Source organism: Pomacea canaliculata, linkage group LG12, assembly GCF_003073045.1.
Source record: "Pomacea canaliculata isolate SZHN2017 linkage group LG12, ASM307304v1, whole genome shotgun sequence".
Lineage (NCBI taxonomy): Eukaryota > Metazoa > Mollusca > Gastropoda > Architaenioglossa > Ampullariidae > Pomacea > Pomacea canaliculata.
Window position 1 is genome coordinate 13,574,268 of NC_037601.1, and position 14,316 is coordinate 13,588,583.

A 14,316-nucleotide genomic window follows, 5' to 3' on the forward strand; every position below is an offset into this window, starting at 1 on the left:
TCTTATCAAGCCCATTAAGCTCACTGCGTAGTAAGAAATGCACTATATAAGTGGTTTTTGTGCTGTTATTATTATTACCAAAAGATTATTAAAAGATATGTTCCCAACAACACAGAAGTTGTGAACACTTACCAGCACATCTGCGCTGCAGCCCATATCCACAGATACTATAAGCATTTTGGAAAGAGCAGGGTCCAGCGGAAACTCAACCATGCTGCGTCCAAGAGGTGTCAATGCTCCAGTGTTGTCTAAGGCTCCCAATACCCAAAGCTGATACATCGAGTTCATAATGTTGTCCTAAAAATGAAGATTACCTATGAATTAATGGATCACTTCAATGGAGCCCTACAAACATCGAATTTACAAGGACAGAAGTCAACATTTTATAATCACTGCTTTATGTATGCTGACAGAGGTTGTGTGGTCAGAAATTCAGTTCAGAAATAAATGTAAGAGACTTTGTAAAAAAGTTTTTTCTTATGACAGTTCTAGTATCTTGCAGTAATACTCTCTTCTACGTCACATTTGCCACTCTGACTCGAAGGCTACATTCAAACGCTCTCTGAAAACATATTTGTTCACTGAGAACCATTGCTGAATTACTATCCTGAATTCCTATTGCAATACTGTCTGTTATATGCACCATTATGTAACTACTCCATCTCTACATCATTTACAGTCCCTATATCCCTTTATATCTTTATCCATGCATTACATTCTACTCTTGTACTTCATCTTTATGTTGTTCAGTATGCCTGTACATATCTCATTGTCTATTGTGTGTTACCTAATGTTCAAATGTTCCTTTTTATTATTATTAGTCAGCACAGAGAGTGTGACCTATCTTGGTCGTGATGCTGCACGATACAAGTACACAAAATTATTATTATTATAGTATTGATTCACATTACTACTTCATTTACATTTCTCTCTTTAAAATTATTCCAAAAAATGCAGAATAATGAATCAAGAATTCTTTCTTCTTTACCTGTGGAGGTGGATCCATGAAATGAAATGACAACAGGTCAACAACACCAAGCGATTTAAGAAGGAGAACAACATTTGCCAAGTTTGTTCTTTGGATTTCAGGCACCGTTGTTGTCAGCAACTCATCTTTGTACTGACGGTGTGTATACAGCCGATAAGCCTGACTGTGCAATCAAAAAATTTGATAATATGAAATATATATATATTAACTGACAGATGAAATAAAAGTACAAAATACATTTAGAAAAAAAAGAAGGTTGCTGAGACTACATTTATTGGTGATCACACCAAGAAAATAATGATGACAACAATGAAACCACATTTTAAGTTAAAAATACAAAGCTCATGTACTACTTTGTTACTGTGCTGGATCATACCATGGACTTGTGACACAGGTAATTCATCTGCTGCTACTTACCCAGGTCCTGTCCTGCCTGCTCTTCCAGATCGCTGATTAGCATTTGCCTGACAAATAGTAACGCCAGTGTCATTTGCAGGAAAAATTTACAAAATTTGTGAATGTATGTTGGGGAGGGGAGGTAAATGTTGGATTTTTTCACATGTAGATCTTCAAGTTTATCAAGAATACTTTTACCTAGACCCATTTTATAACTCTTTCTCTTTTTTTGTTCAATTTAAACTAAACAGTCCTCGTTTATAAATGTGCAAAAACAATAAAAATAATAAAAAGAGTACAGTGCATTTAAAAGAATGTGTGATGTTGGATATGTGTACATATGAAAAAGATCCACAAGCACTAGGTGGATAAAGAGCGAGTGTGTGTGTGTGACATACCTGGCTAATTGGAAATATCTGCAAAGCATCCATACCAATTTTTGGATTGAAAACTTTCAATTTACAGTAACCAGAATCAATTACAAACTGGATTCCATCCACTGAAATGAAAATAAAACATTGAAATAGATTCTATCCATCTCACTCAGCCAACTATTCCTGCACCTCTAATCTAAAACAGCTATTTCAGAGTGATTTTTTTACTCAGGATCTCACTATCAGCACAGCCTCTTTCCAGAAGAAATTTTGTCAATCTCTTGGGTTCATTCATTGCAATGCAAGTATTAAATGATGAGCTGTGTTTGTTGGTGTATTCAGTGATACCAAAGCACAATCATATGTTCTGCATGTGGAGTGTGGAATAAAGTCTTTAGTCAACATCAAAGAAAAAACACAATAAAGCCAAGTTTATATTTTTGAAAGGAAATTTTAAAATCCTTTTTTTCTTTCATTGCTGACATGTTCTGTAACTGTGCTATCCCCACATGCACATGAAAACAAATCAGTTATCAAAAATCAGACCTTTACAATGTAAAAAAAAAAAAATAAAAAACATGCCTGTAAGAGATGTTTCTGCAATATTTGTGGCCACCACACATTTTCTGATACCATCTGGAGCTTTCTGGAAGATCTTGGCCTGCAAGTCACTGGGAAGCTGAGAGTAGATGGGAAGTATAGCCAATGGTGGCGCCTCATCCAGTTCGTCTAGGCGCTCTGACACATATTAACTATATACAGCATCTGTTCACAACAAGCAGATTGGCTTGATGATAAAGATTAAGACTAAAACTTCAAAGACATTTAAACCATTATTAGACAAAATGAAAGCATATCTAAGACTTTTGTAAATAATATATATTATAAGGAACAACTGAGAGCAGACATTTATAGATCTCCTAGCAAAGCATCTGATACAAATTTCACTTAAAGTATAGTTAGAAAACTAATGTACCTTCAACAAGCTTTATTACCTGATATAAGTTCACATGTAACCTCGATGTCTTCTTGCCCAGGCATGAAAATCAGCAAGTCTCCTGCATTAAAAGGGATCAAATCATAATTGTGTATATGGTTTGACTGTTACTCAAGCTACATATTCTACTTTCAGTTCAGCAAATTGTTGTATAATGCATGACTCTTCTCCACTGAAAGAGTAAACATACTAACCTAACCAACGGGTCATTGGGAGGTGAGGTATTAGAGACTGCCCTTATTTAAGTGTAAGCTTTTTGGTGAGGGCATTGCCCATCTCCTCTCCAACACTACCTTTCTTTTTACCTATCATTCTATGGTATAGTTGGATTTATTGGGAAAAACAAGCTGCACACACAAATATCAAACTGGTCAGTGTGTGTGCCTCTGACTTCAAACTCTGGTGCTCTAACCCCTAACAATCCACCTTCTCCTTTTTCCACTGCTTATGAGTAATTTCACCATTACACAACATAATGCTGCTTAGGTTAGTAAACTGATCTGTTGTATTATAATAATAAAAGAGATAAATGGAAATGAACATCCTCTCGGGGAACCCAGTGTGTTCTCAACATGATGCACAGTGACAGGTACACAAAAGCTTACAGTAAACAATATACTTTTACATAAATATGCACACTGTTTAGATCCATAAAGAAATGAGGTGGCTTCTTCCTCAAATAAAAGATTGTGCTAACCTTCTTGGCCTTGCAAGTGAATCTGTAGAGCTTGTTTGACTGCTGCCTCCACGTAGTCCTCCACTGGGTTTTTGGCATACAGCACATCAACAGGAAACGTCCGACCGGGGATGGTGAAAATGGGAACATTACCAAAGAATGTGGCAAATTTAGTTGCATCCATGGTTGCTGAGGTCACGATCAGCTTAAGGTCCAGCCTTCGTGCAACAACCTACAAAGAAATTTCAAAGAAATAAGTGGTCTTTATCGCAGATTTCCTTCCAACTATCTCTCTTTCTTAAAACCTCCATGTCATAATGACTAAGCCAATGACGTTAAGGTTGTAAAGTCTCAAAGCATCTCTCTCTCTCTTTTTATTTCTTTCTCTTAGCCTCTTGTAATGAATGACCCACATTTCTGAGCAGGCCAAAAAGTACATCCGTGTTGAGGGAACGCTCGTGAGCCTCATCCATGATGATGGCACTATAGTTGTCTAAATCAGACTCTCGCAGACTCTCTCGTAGCAAGATTCCATCAGTCATGTACTTGATAACTGTTTTCTACAAAAGAATCAAGCAAGAGATCTTATAAAACCACCCACAGAGTCAGTTTGAAGCTTCTATTAACTATACCAGGAAGGCCATAGCAGACATGTGATAGGAGTACCATAAGTTTTATATACATATAGCTTGTGGTTCTCACATGCCTGGCTACTGTTCTATACTGGCTACTGACAACATAAATTCAGTAGCTTTTGTGTACTAATTGCGACTCACTAAAATATTTTCTAAAAGAGACTTTAAGTTCTTTTACATATTTTTCTTACCTCTGAGGTACAATCCTCAAATCGAATAGCATAGCCAACTTCTTCCCCAAGGTTTACATTCATTTCCTCTGACACACGCTTGGCCACTGACATGGCTGCCACACGACGAGGCTGGGTGCAGCCGACCATCCCATATTTGGTGTAGCCATCTTCATGAAGATACTATTCAAACAGAAAGGCAGTTGAGAAAGTGCTTGTTGAATGCATGGTGGTATCATATTAACAAATACTTAATACTGTACATAAGACATCAGCAGATAATCAAAAGTTACTGACTTTTTCAAACAGCAATATGAGTCACAATAATGAAAAATGCTATTGAAGGAAAAGGGAGATAACTTCCAATGGTGAAATAGCACATAAGGATTGCAGAACTAATTATTCCTGAACTACTTTTGCAATACCATTTGTTATGTGAACCTATCTTGGTCGTGATGCTGTGCAATGCAAGTACACTTATAGTTATTATTACTCAGTGACTAAGAAAGAGTAAAAATTTTTCAAAGGTTGTACAATCATATGGCTCTGTGCAAAGAAATGTGCAAATGTACATAATTAAAGATTTTTAAAATTTCTAAGATGCTCTCTCACCTGTGTAAGCTGCGTAGTTTTTCCTGAACCCGTCTCTCCAACAATTACAATGATGTTGTTGTCTCTGATAATACTCAGTAGCTGAAAAGCATAATTAAGCTTCTATAAATAAATAATTACCAGTAAATTCCACTGTCTTAGCTTGTTCAATTACTACTTAATGCATCTCTGATATCAAATAACAAAGTAGGATATAGCTGTTAGATCCAGATAACAAATGCTAAAATTTCCATTGAGTTAGTGATCAGAATATTCAAAGTTTTTTTTTTAAATTTCTCCTTAGTTATCAAAAGAGAAGCAAATAATTTTTAAGCAGCAGATAGATCACCAAAAAATTATATCTGCACACTGTACAGATCTGGATTAAGATCAATCCCCTAAACCCAGTCCAAGAGTGGAGCTCCCTTATTCTTTACTTTGATCTATTCTTTCTATACAGTTCGCACCTGCAAATGTAAAAGCCTTCATAGCTCCAGCTCAATTGTATCAATATGCCTATACTGAATGAATTAACCAATAGTATTTTAAGACAATAAGGGATGAAAGTAAAGTATAAGACTGAAAATTCAGTTTTTCTTCCAGGTCATTCTTCAAGCCAGACTCCACAGCTACAAAACACTTTTTTTTTTTTTTTACTTATTTAACACTAAATAGAATAAAAGCAAATTATTTCCTATTAACTTGGCAATAAAAAATGCAAATTTACAACAGATTATATGCATTTTAAATAAAACTATTGAAATGTTCAACTATTACATTTTTTTTTTAATCTCTTTTAATTGTTGAAAACTTTCCCAAAGCTCTTTAGGCATACATTTTTTTGTGCTTGTGGCAGTCTGTTATTTTTGAATAAATAAAAGTTTTGCAACTGTCACTATCACTGCCCTGACTCACCTCATTTCTGACAGCAAAGATAGGTAGGTACTGACGCTGCTGAGTTAAGGACCGACGCTTAGCAAACTCACTCACAGCTTCCGTCTTCTCTGACATCACTTCAGAGAACCTTTGCTCCTTTTTCAAATCTTCATCTCTTCTGTGTCTTCCTGGTGAAGGAAATACTGAAGTCTAAGCAAACAGTTTATGCGATACAATAACCTCTTTTGATATCAAACTGCTTTTCTTCTCTCTGGAAGAGTGAGATGAGTTAGTTTTCCGAATCACTTCATTTACTTTTCTCTCAAAGACTTTGTTCACTGTGGTTATGCTGATTTCTCAATAAAAAGTTCTTCCAACCTTAGTAACAATAAATTTACAGCAGAAACTAGCCTCTCTCTTTAAGACAAAATATAAATTATCTTCTTGTGAAAGACAGATTTCTGCTCCAGATATCTTGAAAAAGCTAACACAAATAAGGTTCATATTGAAAATCAGCAGCAATTAAGTATGCATAGGTATATGCAAGCAAACACTCCACTTGTCTACACCTTATACATACCTCATCAGTCTTTTTCACACCTAGCAGGTTTCCCAAGCGTGTTCCTGCTAGCTCCCAGTGTTTGGACTGGGCCTTTTTTCTCTCTGCCTGCTCTCGGTGCACCCGCACTGCTGCACTACCCTTTCTTGAAACTATGGCCATGTCCGACGTGGGATCCTGGGGATACAGTACAAGTGATGAAGAAGGTCCAAATCATTAAGCCTATTCAGCATATGTAACCAGCAGCAGCTCAATGAAAACTTTTTAGCTCATATCATTTTATGTTCATTATTCAACATCAATACCTTTTACTTAACATCAAAATATTTTATTCAACCTCAAAACATTTTATTCATTGTGCCATAAGCTACATGGAAGTGATTCCTGTTAGTGACGCGCCACTTGTTTAGTAAGAATATGACAATGGAAAAAATAAGTTAACAGTTTTGGCAGTACATGTACCTTAATTGGAACAATGGGTTCTGGCTGTTTAGTGAAGACAATCCGACCATCCAGAAAGGGAGGAACAATGTTGTGGACAAGCAAGTGGACTCTGGCCACATTGTCATCATCAAAATCATCATCAAAGTTGGTCTTTGCAACAACGCCACTCCGGACCATGCGATTGGTCTCCCACATTTCATTATCCTGCACATGCAATGAAAAACTTAGTAAAATACTACAATAAATCCACCCAGGCACCCATTCAAAGCTTAGGAGTTTACTAGATTGATTTTTACAAATTTCTGTCATTAATTAATATTTAAAGACAAACACTTTACAAGAGAACATCAATAAGATTTACACAAACTACTAATGCCTAAGTCATTTATCTTTCAAAATAACATAAAAGCATACAAAATAGCATGAAATTAAAATGTAACAGGAATAGAAATTTTGTTCCCATAAGCAGTCTATGAGAGAGGAATGTTTGTGTAATTGAATGTGAGACAGCTCAACAAGTCAGTTATTCTGTATATTCTGCACTATCATCATCTTTACAAAAGTGCATAAAAATTTAACCCATGCTGTCAGGTTTTTGTAGCTTTCAGATAAAGTATAGGCCAAAATGTGCAGAATAGACCAAACCTTATTGATCTGTCTTTGCTGGGCACTCATGCGTTTCTTTTTTTTCTGTTCGAACTCTTCTTCCTTCTTCTTCGTGTAGGCCTCCGATGTGCCAGCAAAGGGATTGTTTGTATCATCATAGCCCTGATCCATGCTGTACCACTCACGATCTAAGCGCTTCTGCTCTTCTTCCCACTGCAAACGTTCTTCTTCCGACATTTCATCTATGTTCTCTTTTTCTGAAAAACAGTACTCATAAAACTAATATCTTAACATCGAACAATGGAACAGAAAATAGGCAATCCTAATACCTTTTTTTCTTCCTTTCTTCAAATCTCCTCCTGCGCCCCATCCCCCTTACCCTCCAGAAATAATATTTTTCTTGTAAATTCTCTTTCTTTGATACTTACCAGATGACCCAACTAATAAAACATTAGAAGATACAACTTCTATTTAACCAAATGAATTACTGCTCCCTGGTCAATGTGAGTCAAATGTCCTGCTCACTAAAAGCAATCAGTACCTCCACCCTTCAGAGAGTGAATGGCTGTCTGGGTAAAGAGTGGGCATAGTCTGCACATGACACTCTTCGCTCACATGGTTAAATGATTAATGGATAGTTGTGTGCGATTAGTTGTCTGGATGGACTGTCAAGCATTTTCATGATTTTGCCTATCAAATCCATCCCAAATCACAGTAAAAGTTATATTTTTTTTCTTTCATGTTACTTTTTGTTACATTTGGTAAAGATTTGTCCCTCATTCTTTTTTCAGTAACATTTTGATTAGAAATAAAGATTGACAAGTCTGTGCTTCACAGATTCACAGAAACGAGATTCACATTAGACTCTAGACCAGCGGTTCTCAACGTTTTACTTGTAACGACCCCCCTGACGAACAAAGGTACGTCCGAGCGCCCCAATTAGCCAGCAATGTAAGCTAATTTCACTAACACCGGTATAAGAAACTTAAAAAAAATGACCACCTTCGCGACCCCCTTGTAAGCACGTCGCACCCCCCAAGGGGGGCGCACCCCACAGATTGAGAACCGCTGCTCTAGACTATTCCCCAGTACACAATTAGATGCTCATCAGACAGCGCTATACATATGAACAAGGAGAAAGCCTATATGTTCAATTATTCAACCAGACATTCTACTTTCTACACAAAAAACATTCATGCCCCCTCAGACATCCGCCATAGTTTCAGACGCACCTGGTACCATGGAACCCCTAGCAGCTAGAAATCATAACCTCACAGGGGAAGTAATTCATTTGGTTAAAGACCAGCTGTAGCCCCTAAGTTCCTACTAGTATGTATGTGTCACAAACCTCCTGATATGTATTTTTTTTTTAAATAATTTTTTTAATTAGTAAAAGTAATTGTTCGAGTGAGGTGGTAAAGACAGCTATCACTAGGGCTGTTAGTGTCAACAGTCTGAGGCATGCAGGATGCCGGCCGGTCTTTGTGTAATTAAGTTCTGTTGATAGGTTGTTTGGTGGTTACTTTGAACAAAGGAAAGAGGGTGATAGTGTGTTGGATGTGTGTGGTTTGATTGGGGTTTTTCCTTGACGGGAGCGGGGAGAAGGGACAGTCTTCTTTGGTGTTGTCAGTGCGTCCGGAGCGGACGGTTTTTGTTGTAACCAGTCTTGACGGACTTGGTGTTGTTGTACAAATCCTGACCAGATTTGTATTTTGTTGTACAAGTCCTGACCAGACTTGGATTGTGTGTGTACAAGTCCTGACCAGACTTGGATTGTGTGTGTACAAGTCCTGACCAGACTTGGATTGTGTGTGTACAAGTCCTGACCAGACTTGGATTGTGTGTGTACAAGTCCTGACCAGACTTGGATTGTGTGTACAAGTCCTGACCAGACTTGGATTGTGTGTACAAGTCCTGACCAGACTTGGATTGTGTGTACAAGTCCTGACCAGACTTGGATTGTGTGTACAAGTCCTGAACCGACTTGAAGTACCATATTTGTTTGTACTTTTGTTAGCAGTGAACCTGTTGAGATTTTACTGTGGATTTTCGTTGGGATATAACTTCAAGAAGAAGTGGAAACTTTGTGTACTTTTCATGTGGATATATGGTGTATGTTAGAAGCAGAAACGTTGTGCTGTTTCAAGTGAGACTTTGAGAGGAACTGTGCAAGAAGAGTGAATACTTTTGAAACTGTTGGAAGAAACGTGTGTTCGAATGTGGGGTTGGGGAATTAGGAATTGTTTTGTGTTGTGTTTCTCATTTTGATTTTTAAATTACATTATATTTTTAAATTTTAAATTGTTGTCTGTGTTTTGATTTATTTATGTTCCTCGTCTGAAAGGCGCTGTAGAGTGCAGGTGACAGTATGGTAAATTTAATGAAGACAACTGGGATAAATCTGTGAAGCAATCACCTGTTTCATGAACATTTTCTATTATCTATTTTAACAGAAATTGAAATAAAGAACAAACACTCTTTTAGCCTTGCAAATAGTAAGGAAAATTGCAAAAAACATCTCAACATATAGTTTATGCTATAAATATAAAACAAGAAGCATACCTTTATCTAAGGGGTCCTTAGGTGTGTATAGTATTTTCTTTCTGTTGTTCATCCATTCATTGTACTTGTAGGTTGGAGTAGCCTGTGGTGTGTAATCATTTTGTTTCCTTGTCCTGGATCTTCTGGCAAATAAGACAATGAAAAGAATACAATGCAGAATATATCCCTTTCAAAAATTGTATTAAAAAAATTAACATATTTTTATCAGTGCTTTCAAGCTGAACAGATGCTTAACACAACTTTTCTTTTTCAATTTTAATGCAGCTATTCTCACTTTTTTACAACCTTAGCATTCATTACTAAATTTAATTTGTACACATCAAACATAATTTTTCCATTATAAATACCAAAAATAAAACCACTCACCTATCACTAAACTGAGATCGCACAGAGTCTTTATCCCGTGTTGAATGACGACTGTCAGAGCTACGATCACTCCAGTTATCTTTTTCTTCATCTGGTCTTAGGGGTGTTGGAAGATCCCAGCTAGATTTCTTTGGAGGAGTAACATCATCTTCATCCCAAGAGGATCTCGATGGTGTGTCTAAAATTGAATTACAACAATAAAGACTACATTGTAGAAATAAACCACAGCTTCATTTGTCTCAGATCAGTCCAACAAACTTATGGTTTATTACAAAAATAAATCACAAAACTCTCCATGGCTTAACTTTGAAAATGATAACATTATATGAACTCTTTTTTTTTTTTTTTAAATAATGCTAGCTCTCTTGCATGTTACTCTAGTTCTGAAAATGATGCACTGCATACTTATAACTTTTTTATCCTGCATCTCAAAGAGGCTTGAGATACAGATATCTCAACGAATTTTATTGTTGAGAATGAGCTAGATATCCAACTCATCCAACTCACTGTTGTATAGTAATAATATGCAACACCTAATATATTTTTTATTTTTGAATGAAATCCAGTTCCATTTAGTCATCTATGGATAATCCAGATTCATAACAGAAGCACTTACCTTTAATTCCAAGCTTAGGTGTGGTTATTTCTTCCCTTGATATTCGGTTTGGAGTTTCCTCCCAGTCCCTAGAGCCTCGTTCTGAATCTTTTCGTTCAGATCTATCTCCGCTCCTAGAACTTTTTTCATCATACCTTCTATGACTTTTCCTCTCACTACCTTCTGTCATGAAAAGAACTTGAAACTTTACTAAAAAAATCGATATAAGAAAATCTAAAGGAGACTGGAAATATCAGTAAATACTCCTGTTAAACAAGAAGTTGTTAACCATATTACTACTATCCATCCAAAGTTCCTATGCCCCTCCACTATCAGAAAAAGGGGAAAAATACAAAAAAATCAGGTATTAATGATAGTATCTTGGTTAAGTGTATTTCAAAACCTAGATTAGGTTTTTGAAACACCATAAATTAATCTGAGTTCTTCTTTTATAATAGTGTGATTCTGAATGTTTCTTAAAAATTGTAAAGATGAAAAAAAAACTATACTATCTGGCCCAACTGCAGCATCACAGGCAGTATTCCCAGTGAGACAAAGAATTTATGCTCCAGCAGGTCACTAGCCAAGCAGCCTGTGGAAAACACGATGTTTCTAGATGGGTGGAAGCACTATTCAAGATAGTGGCCACAAATGTTCTTCCCAAAAACCCCTATAATAAAGTACTTGGTTCCTAATCTTTATACAAAAACTGACTGGTGTTATATTAGGACAGAGAATGTAATTAGTTTATGAGAACTGTGTAATCTATAAATATGGATTGTCAAAAAATTTCTGTGTTGAATTAAAACCTTTTAGTACCTTTTTTTTATCCTACCCTAAAGACTGATGAAATGACAGCATATTATGGTCATTATTTACGGAGCTAGAATATCTGTTGCCGCAGAGTTCAAAAACCTTTAAAAGATCAACCAAGTCTCATTACTGTAAAATTTACATCAAGGAAAGAAGAAGAACCAGTTCTGAAAGAGCATCTCCTTAAATGTTACAAAATTACTATCACAGAAAACCTAATGCCACTGAACATCCTGTGGCTCAACAAACTAAAACATGTTGATGTACTAGAAGAATAGTATGTAGCATGTAGTAAGCTGTTTGGGAAAATCATAGACATATATGTCTGGACTGCTTGTAGATGAATCTCCTGCCTTAACTTCTAGAACAAGGCCAAAGCACAAATTGGCTTCCAATTTAATTATTAACATCAAGAAGACAAGCAAACAATGCAAACTTCTGTGTTGATGGAAGTAGAAAATCTCCAGCTGTTATGTTTCAGTTTATTGGCACTAAGTCATGGGAAGTGGAGGTTGAAAGCTTTTGACACAAAAAAAAAAAAGAAACGAAATAAAAAGTAAATAAGTAACAAATTTATTGCAAGTCTATTGTTAAGTTAAAGCATTTTATCACAATTCCAGTTATTAAGCTGCCAAATGGTTTGCCAAGACTGACAACCTATAACTTCGTGAAAGATTAAGAGTTGGTCTCACCAAACAGTCAGCAGTCCAGAAATATAAGTGGTGAAAATGTTTGACGGATCAACCATGGAAATAATCAATGGTGATATCAGTGTGATTGACAAAAACTGACAGAAGTCACAGAACAGCAAGACCGCTAAGAAAAGAGAGAACTAAACATACACAACAAATAAAGTAGCTGCAGCATGATTAATCCAACCAACCAGCATTACTCTTGTGCAATGATCTCCAGTTTAAATCACCTAGCATCTCTATAGTATACTGCTGGTTTACAAGGTACAGAAGCCATCTGGCCCCATGTCCAGAATATAGCAACTGACACAAGCAGGAGTGGAAACAGAGATCCAAACAGCTTCCCCTTTCATAGCTTACCTCTACTTCTCCTGTAGTCTCTGTCTCTGTCTCTGTCTCTATCTCTATTACGATGTTTATCTCCATCCCTCTTGTAATCTCTTTCTCTGTCTCTGTCTCTGTCTTTTGAAGACACATAGACACCACGCTCCCTATCACGATGATGTTTTGACATCCTTTCTCTGGCTTCTGCAGTGACACCTCCAGGATGTGAGGGTGTTTCAATTCTTTGTGGTCGATAGTGCCTGAGCAAGTCAAAAAAGAACAAAAAGTATCAGACAGAATCCCCATTTCCTGTGATTAATTTTTATTCAAACTTATGAATAATGTGGTATTGAAAGTGAGATACAGACTGCCACTGAAGTCAGTATCATTTATATCAGTATATAGCAATAATAATGGTGGTAGGGTGCACAATAGTATTGTAACAGATCAATGGGTACATCTGGGGTTTTGTACAACCAGCAACACTGAGTTCAAACATGTATAGCAAAAAAATCTGCAATGAGAAGATCTCCTTTTTTCTGTCCAAAAACATGAAAAAAAAACATGTTGTTTTAACTAAATGTTTCCTTTCTTGTCAAAAGTTCTATATTTAATAACTGCAAGAAAAGATTTGTATGGCAGAGAGTGTAACCATTACAGTAAAATTCACAGAAACAAGACATGCACTTAACCTCAAAGCCAGTCTCGCTGTCTCACTTATTTCAGGGTGACTGTGATTTGCAATAAACATACTACATGATCTTTAACCATTAACTCAGATGCTATATACATCACTGTGGTGTGAAGAGTGTGAAATACTAGCAGTAACATCAAATACAACAATAGTGTAAGTTGTATATAAGTAGTATGAGAAGATACAAGCAGAATATATGTTCCTCTCACATATTTCACATAAGTTGTTATGAAATTTACACTTTACAACGTTCACTAAATGGAACATGCGATTCAGCAACAAAGTAGTTTCCCTTTACCTCTCATTACTGCTGTAAAAATTTTTATTGTCCTTCTCTTCTTCAACTTCATCGTCGTCATCATTTTTGTATGAAGATACTTTCGACCGCTTAGGCGTTGCACTGCCGTCAGTGACATCGGACTGTCTTTTTGACGCAGCAAGTTTATCAAGTCCAAGCAATGAGACCTTAGGTACATCGGGTTTTCTGAACAAATGACCATCGCCTAAAGGTTTTTTCTTCATAATCACAAGGCCACCTTGCTCCTGACCACTTGCTCCCTCAAGACGATGTAGGCCAGGGTCATCATCGAAGTCCAGAGAAGCCATGTTTACGCAAATACAAGTAACTACACAAAACTATGTTGTCTTAATACTGCCTCACTTGCTCACACCATCATAATCATAGCTCGACCCTGATATGCCGAACGATGAAATAAACATGACTCCATAAAAACTACTATTATACGCAGCTGCTTACGTAAAATCTAACACCCTGATGACGAACTACCAAATAAATGACTTCAATAAGAATTTTTCATAATCAATTGTTAGGAATAGCGTCTATTAGATTACATTTAGTAGCTCTTTGGTGTTGAAAAATCAAAAGTAGCTGTAAACAAAGCTAGCTTAAGTTTACTCTGAACTCAATACAGTTACTCCTTTTATAAATATTAAGCAA

At 36.4% G+C, this 14,316-nt stretch overlaps 1 protein-coding gene across 1 annotated transcript in view; it reads right to left on the reverse strand.

Moving 5' to 3' along the window:
* Positions 1 to 14,244, reverse strand: part of LOC112553201 (pre-mRNA-splicing factor ATP-dependent RNA helicase PRP16-like) — a 36,432-nt gene extending 22,188 nt beyond the window's left edge. The window contains exons 1-19 of the mRNA XM_025220276.1: positions 13,657 to 14,244; positions 12,701 to 12,924; positions 10,857 to 11,018; positions 10,241 to 10,418; positions 9,875 to 9,996; positions 7,352 to 7,569; positions 6,725 to 6,910; positions 6,284 to 6,439; positions 5,743 to 5,913; positions 4,849 to 4,929; positions 4,258 to 4,419; positions 3,845 to 3,991; positions 3,453 to 3,663; positions 2,754 to 2,816; positions 2,341 to 2,496; positions 1,783 to 1,883; positions 1,406 to 1,452; positions 989 to 1,151; positions 133 to 297 (exon numbers count right to left, since the gene is read on the reverse strand). Coding sequence (XP_025076061.1) covers positions 133 to 297; positions 989 to 1,151; positions 1,406 to 1,452; positions 1,783 to 1,883; positions 2,341 to 2,496; positions 2,754 to 2,816; positions 3,453 to 3,663; positions 3,845 to 3,991; positions 4,258 to 4,419; positions 4,849 to 4,929; positions 5,743 to 5,913; positions 6,284 to 6,439; positions 6,725 to 6,910; positions 7,352 to 7,569; positions 9,875 to 9,996; positions 10,241 to 10,418; positions 10,857 to 11,018; positions 12,701 to 12,924; positions 13,657 to 13,964 — 3,021 coding nt within the window. The 5' untranslated portion in view covers positions 13,965 to 14,244. The remainder of the gene's footprint in view (positions 1 to 132; positions 298 to 988; positions 1,152 to 1,405; positions 1,453 to 1,782; positions 1,884 to 2,340; positions 2,497 to 2,753; positions 2,817 to 3,452; positions 3,664 to 3,844; positions 3,992 to 4,257; positions 4,420 to 4,848; positions 4,930 to 5,742; positions 5,914 to 6,283; positions 6,440 to 6,724; positions 6,911 to 7,351; positions 7,570 to 9,874; positions 9,997 to 10,240; positions 10,419 to 10,856; positions 11,019 to 12,700; positions 12,925 to 13,656) is intronic.
* Between the last annotated feature and the right edge of the window lie 72 nt (positions 14,245 to 14,316).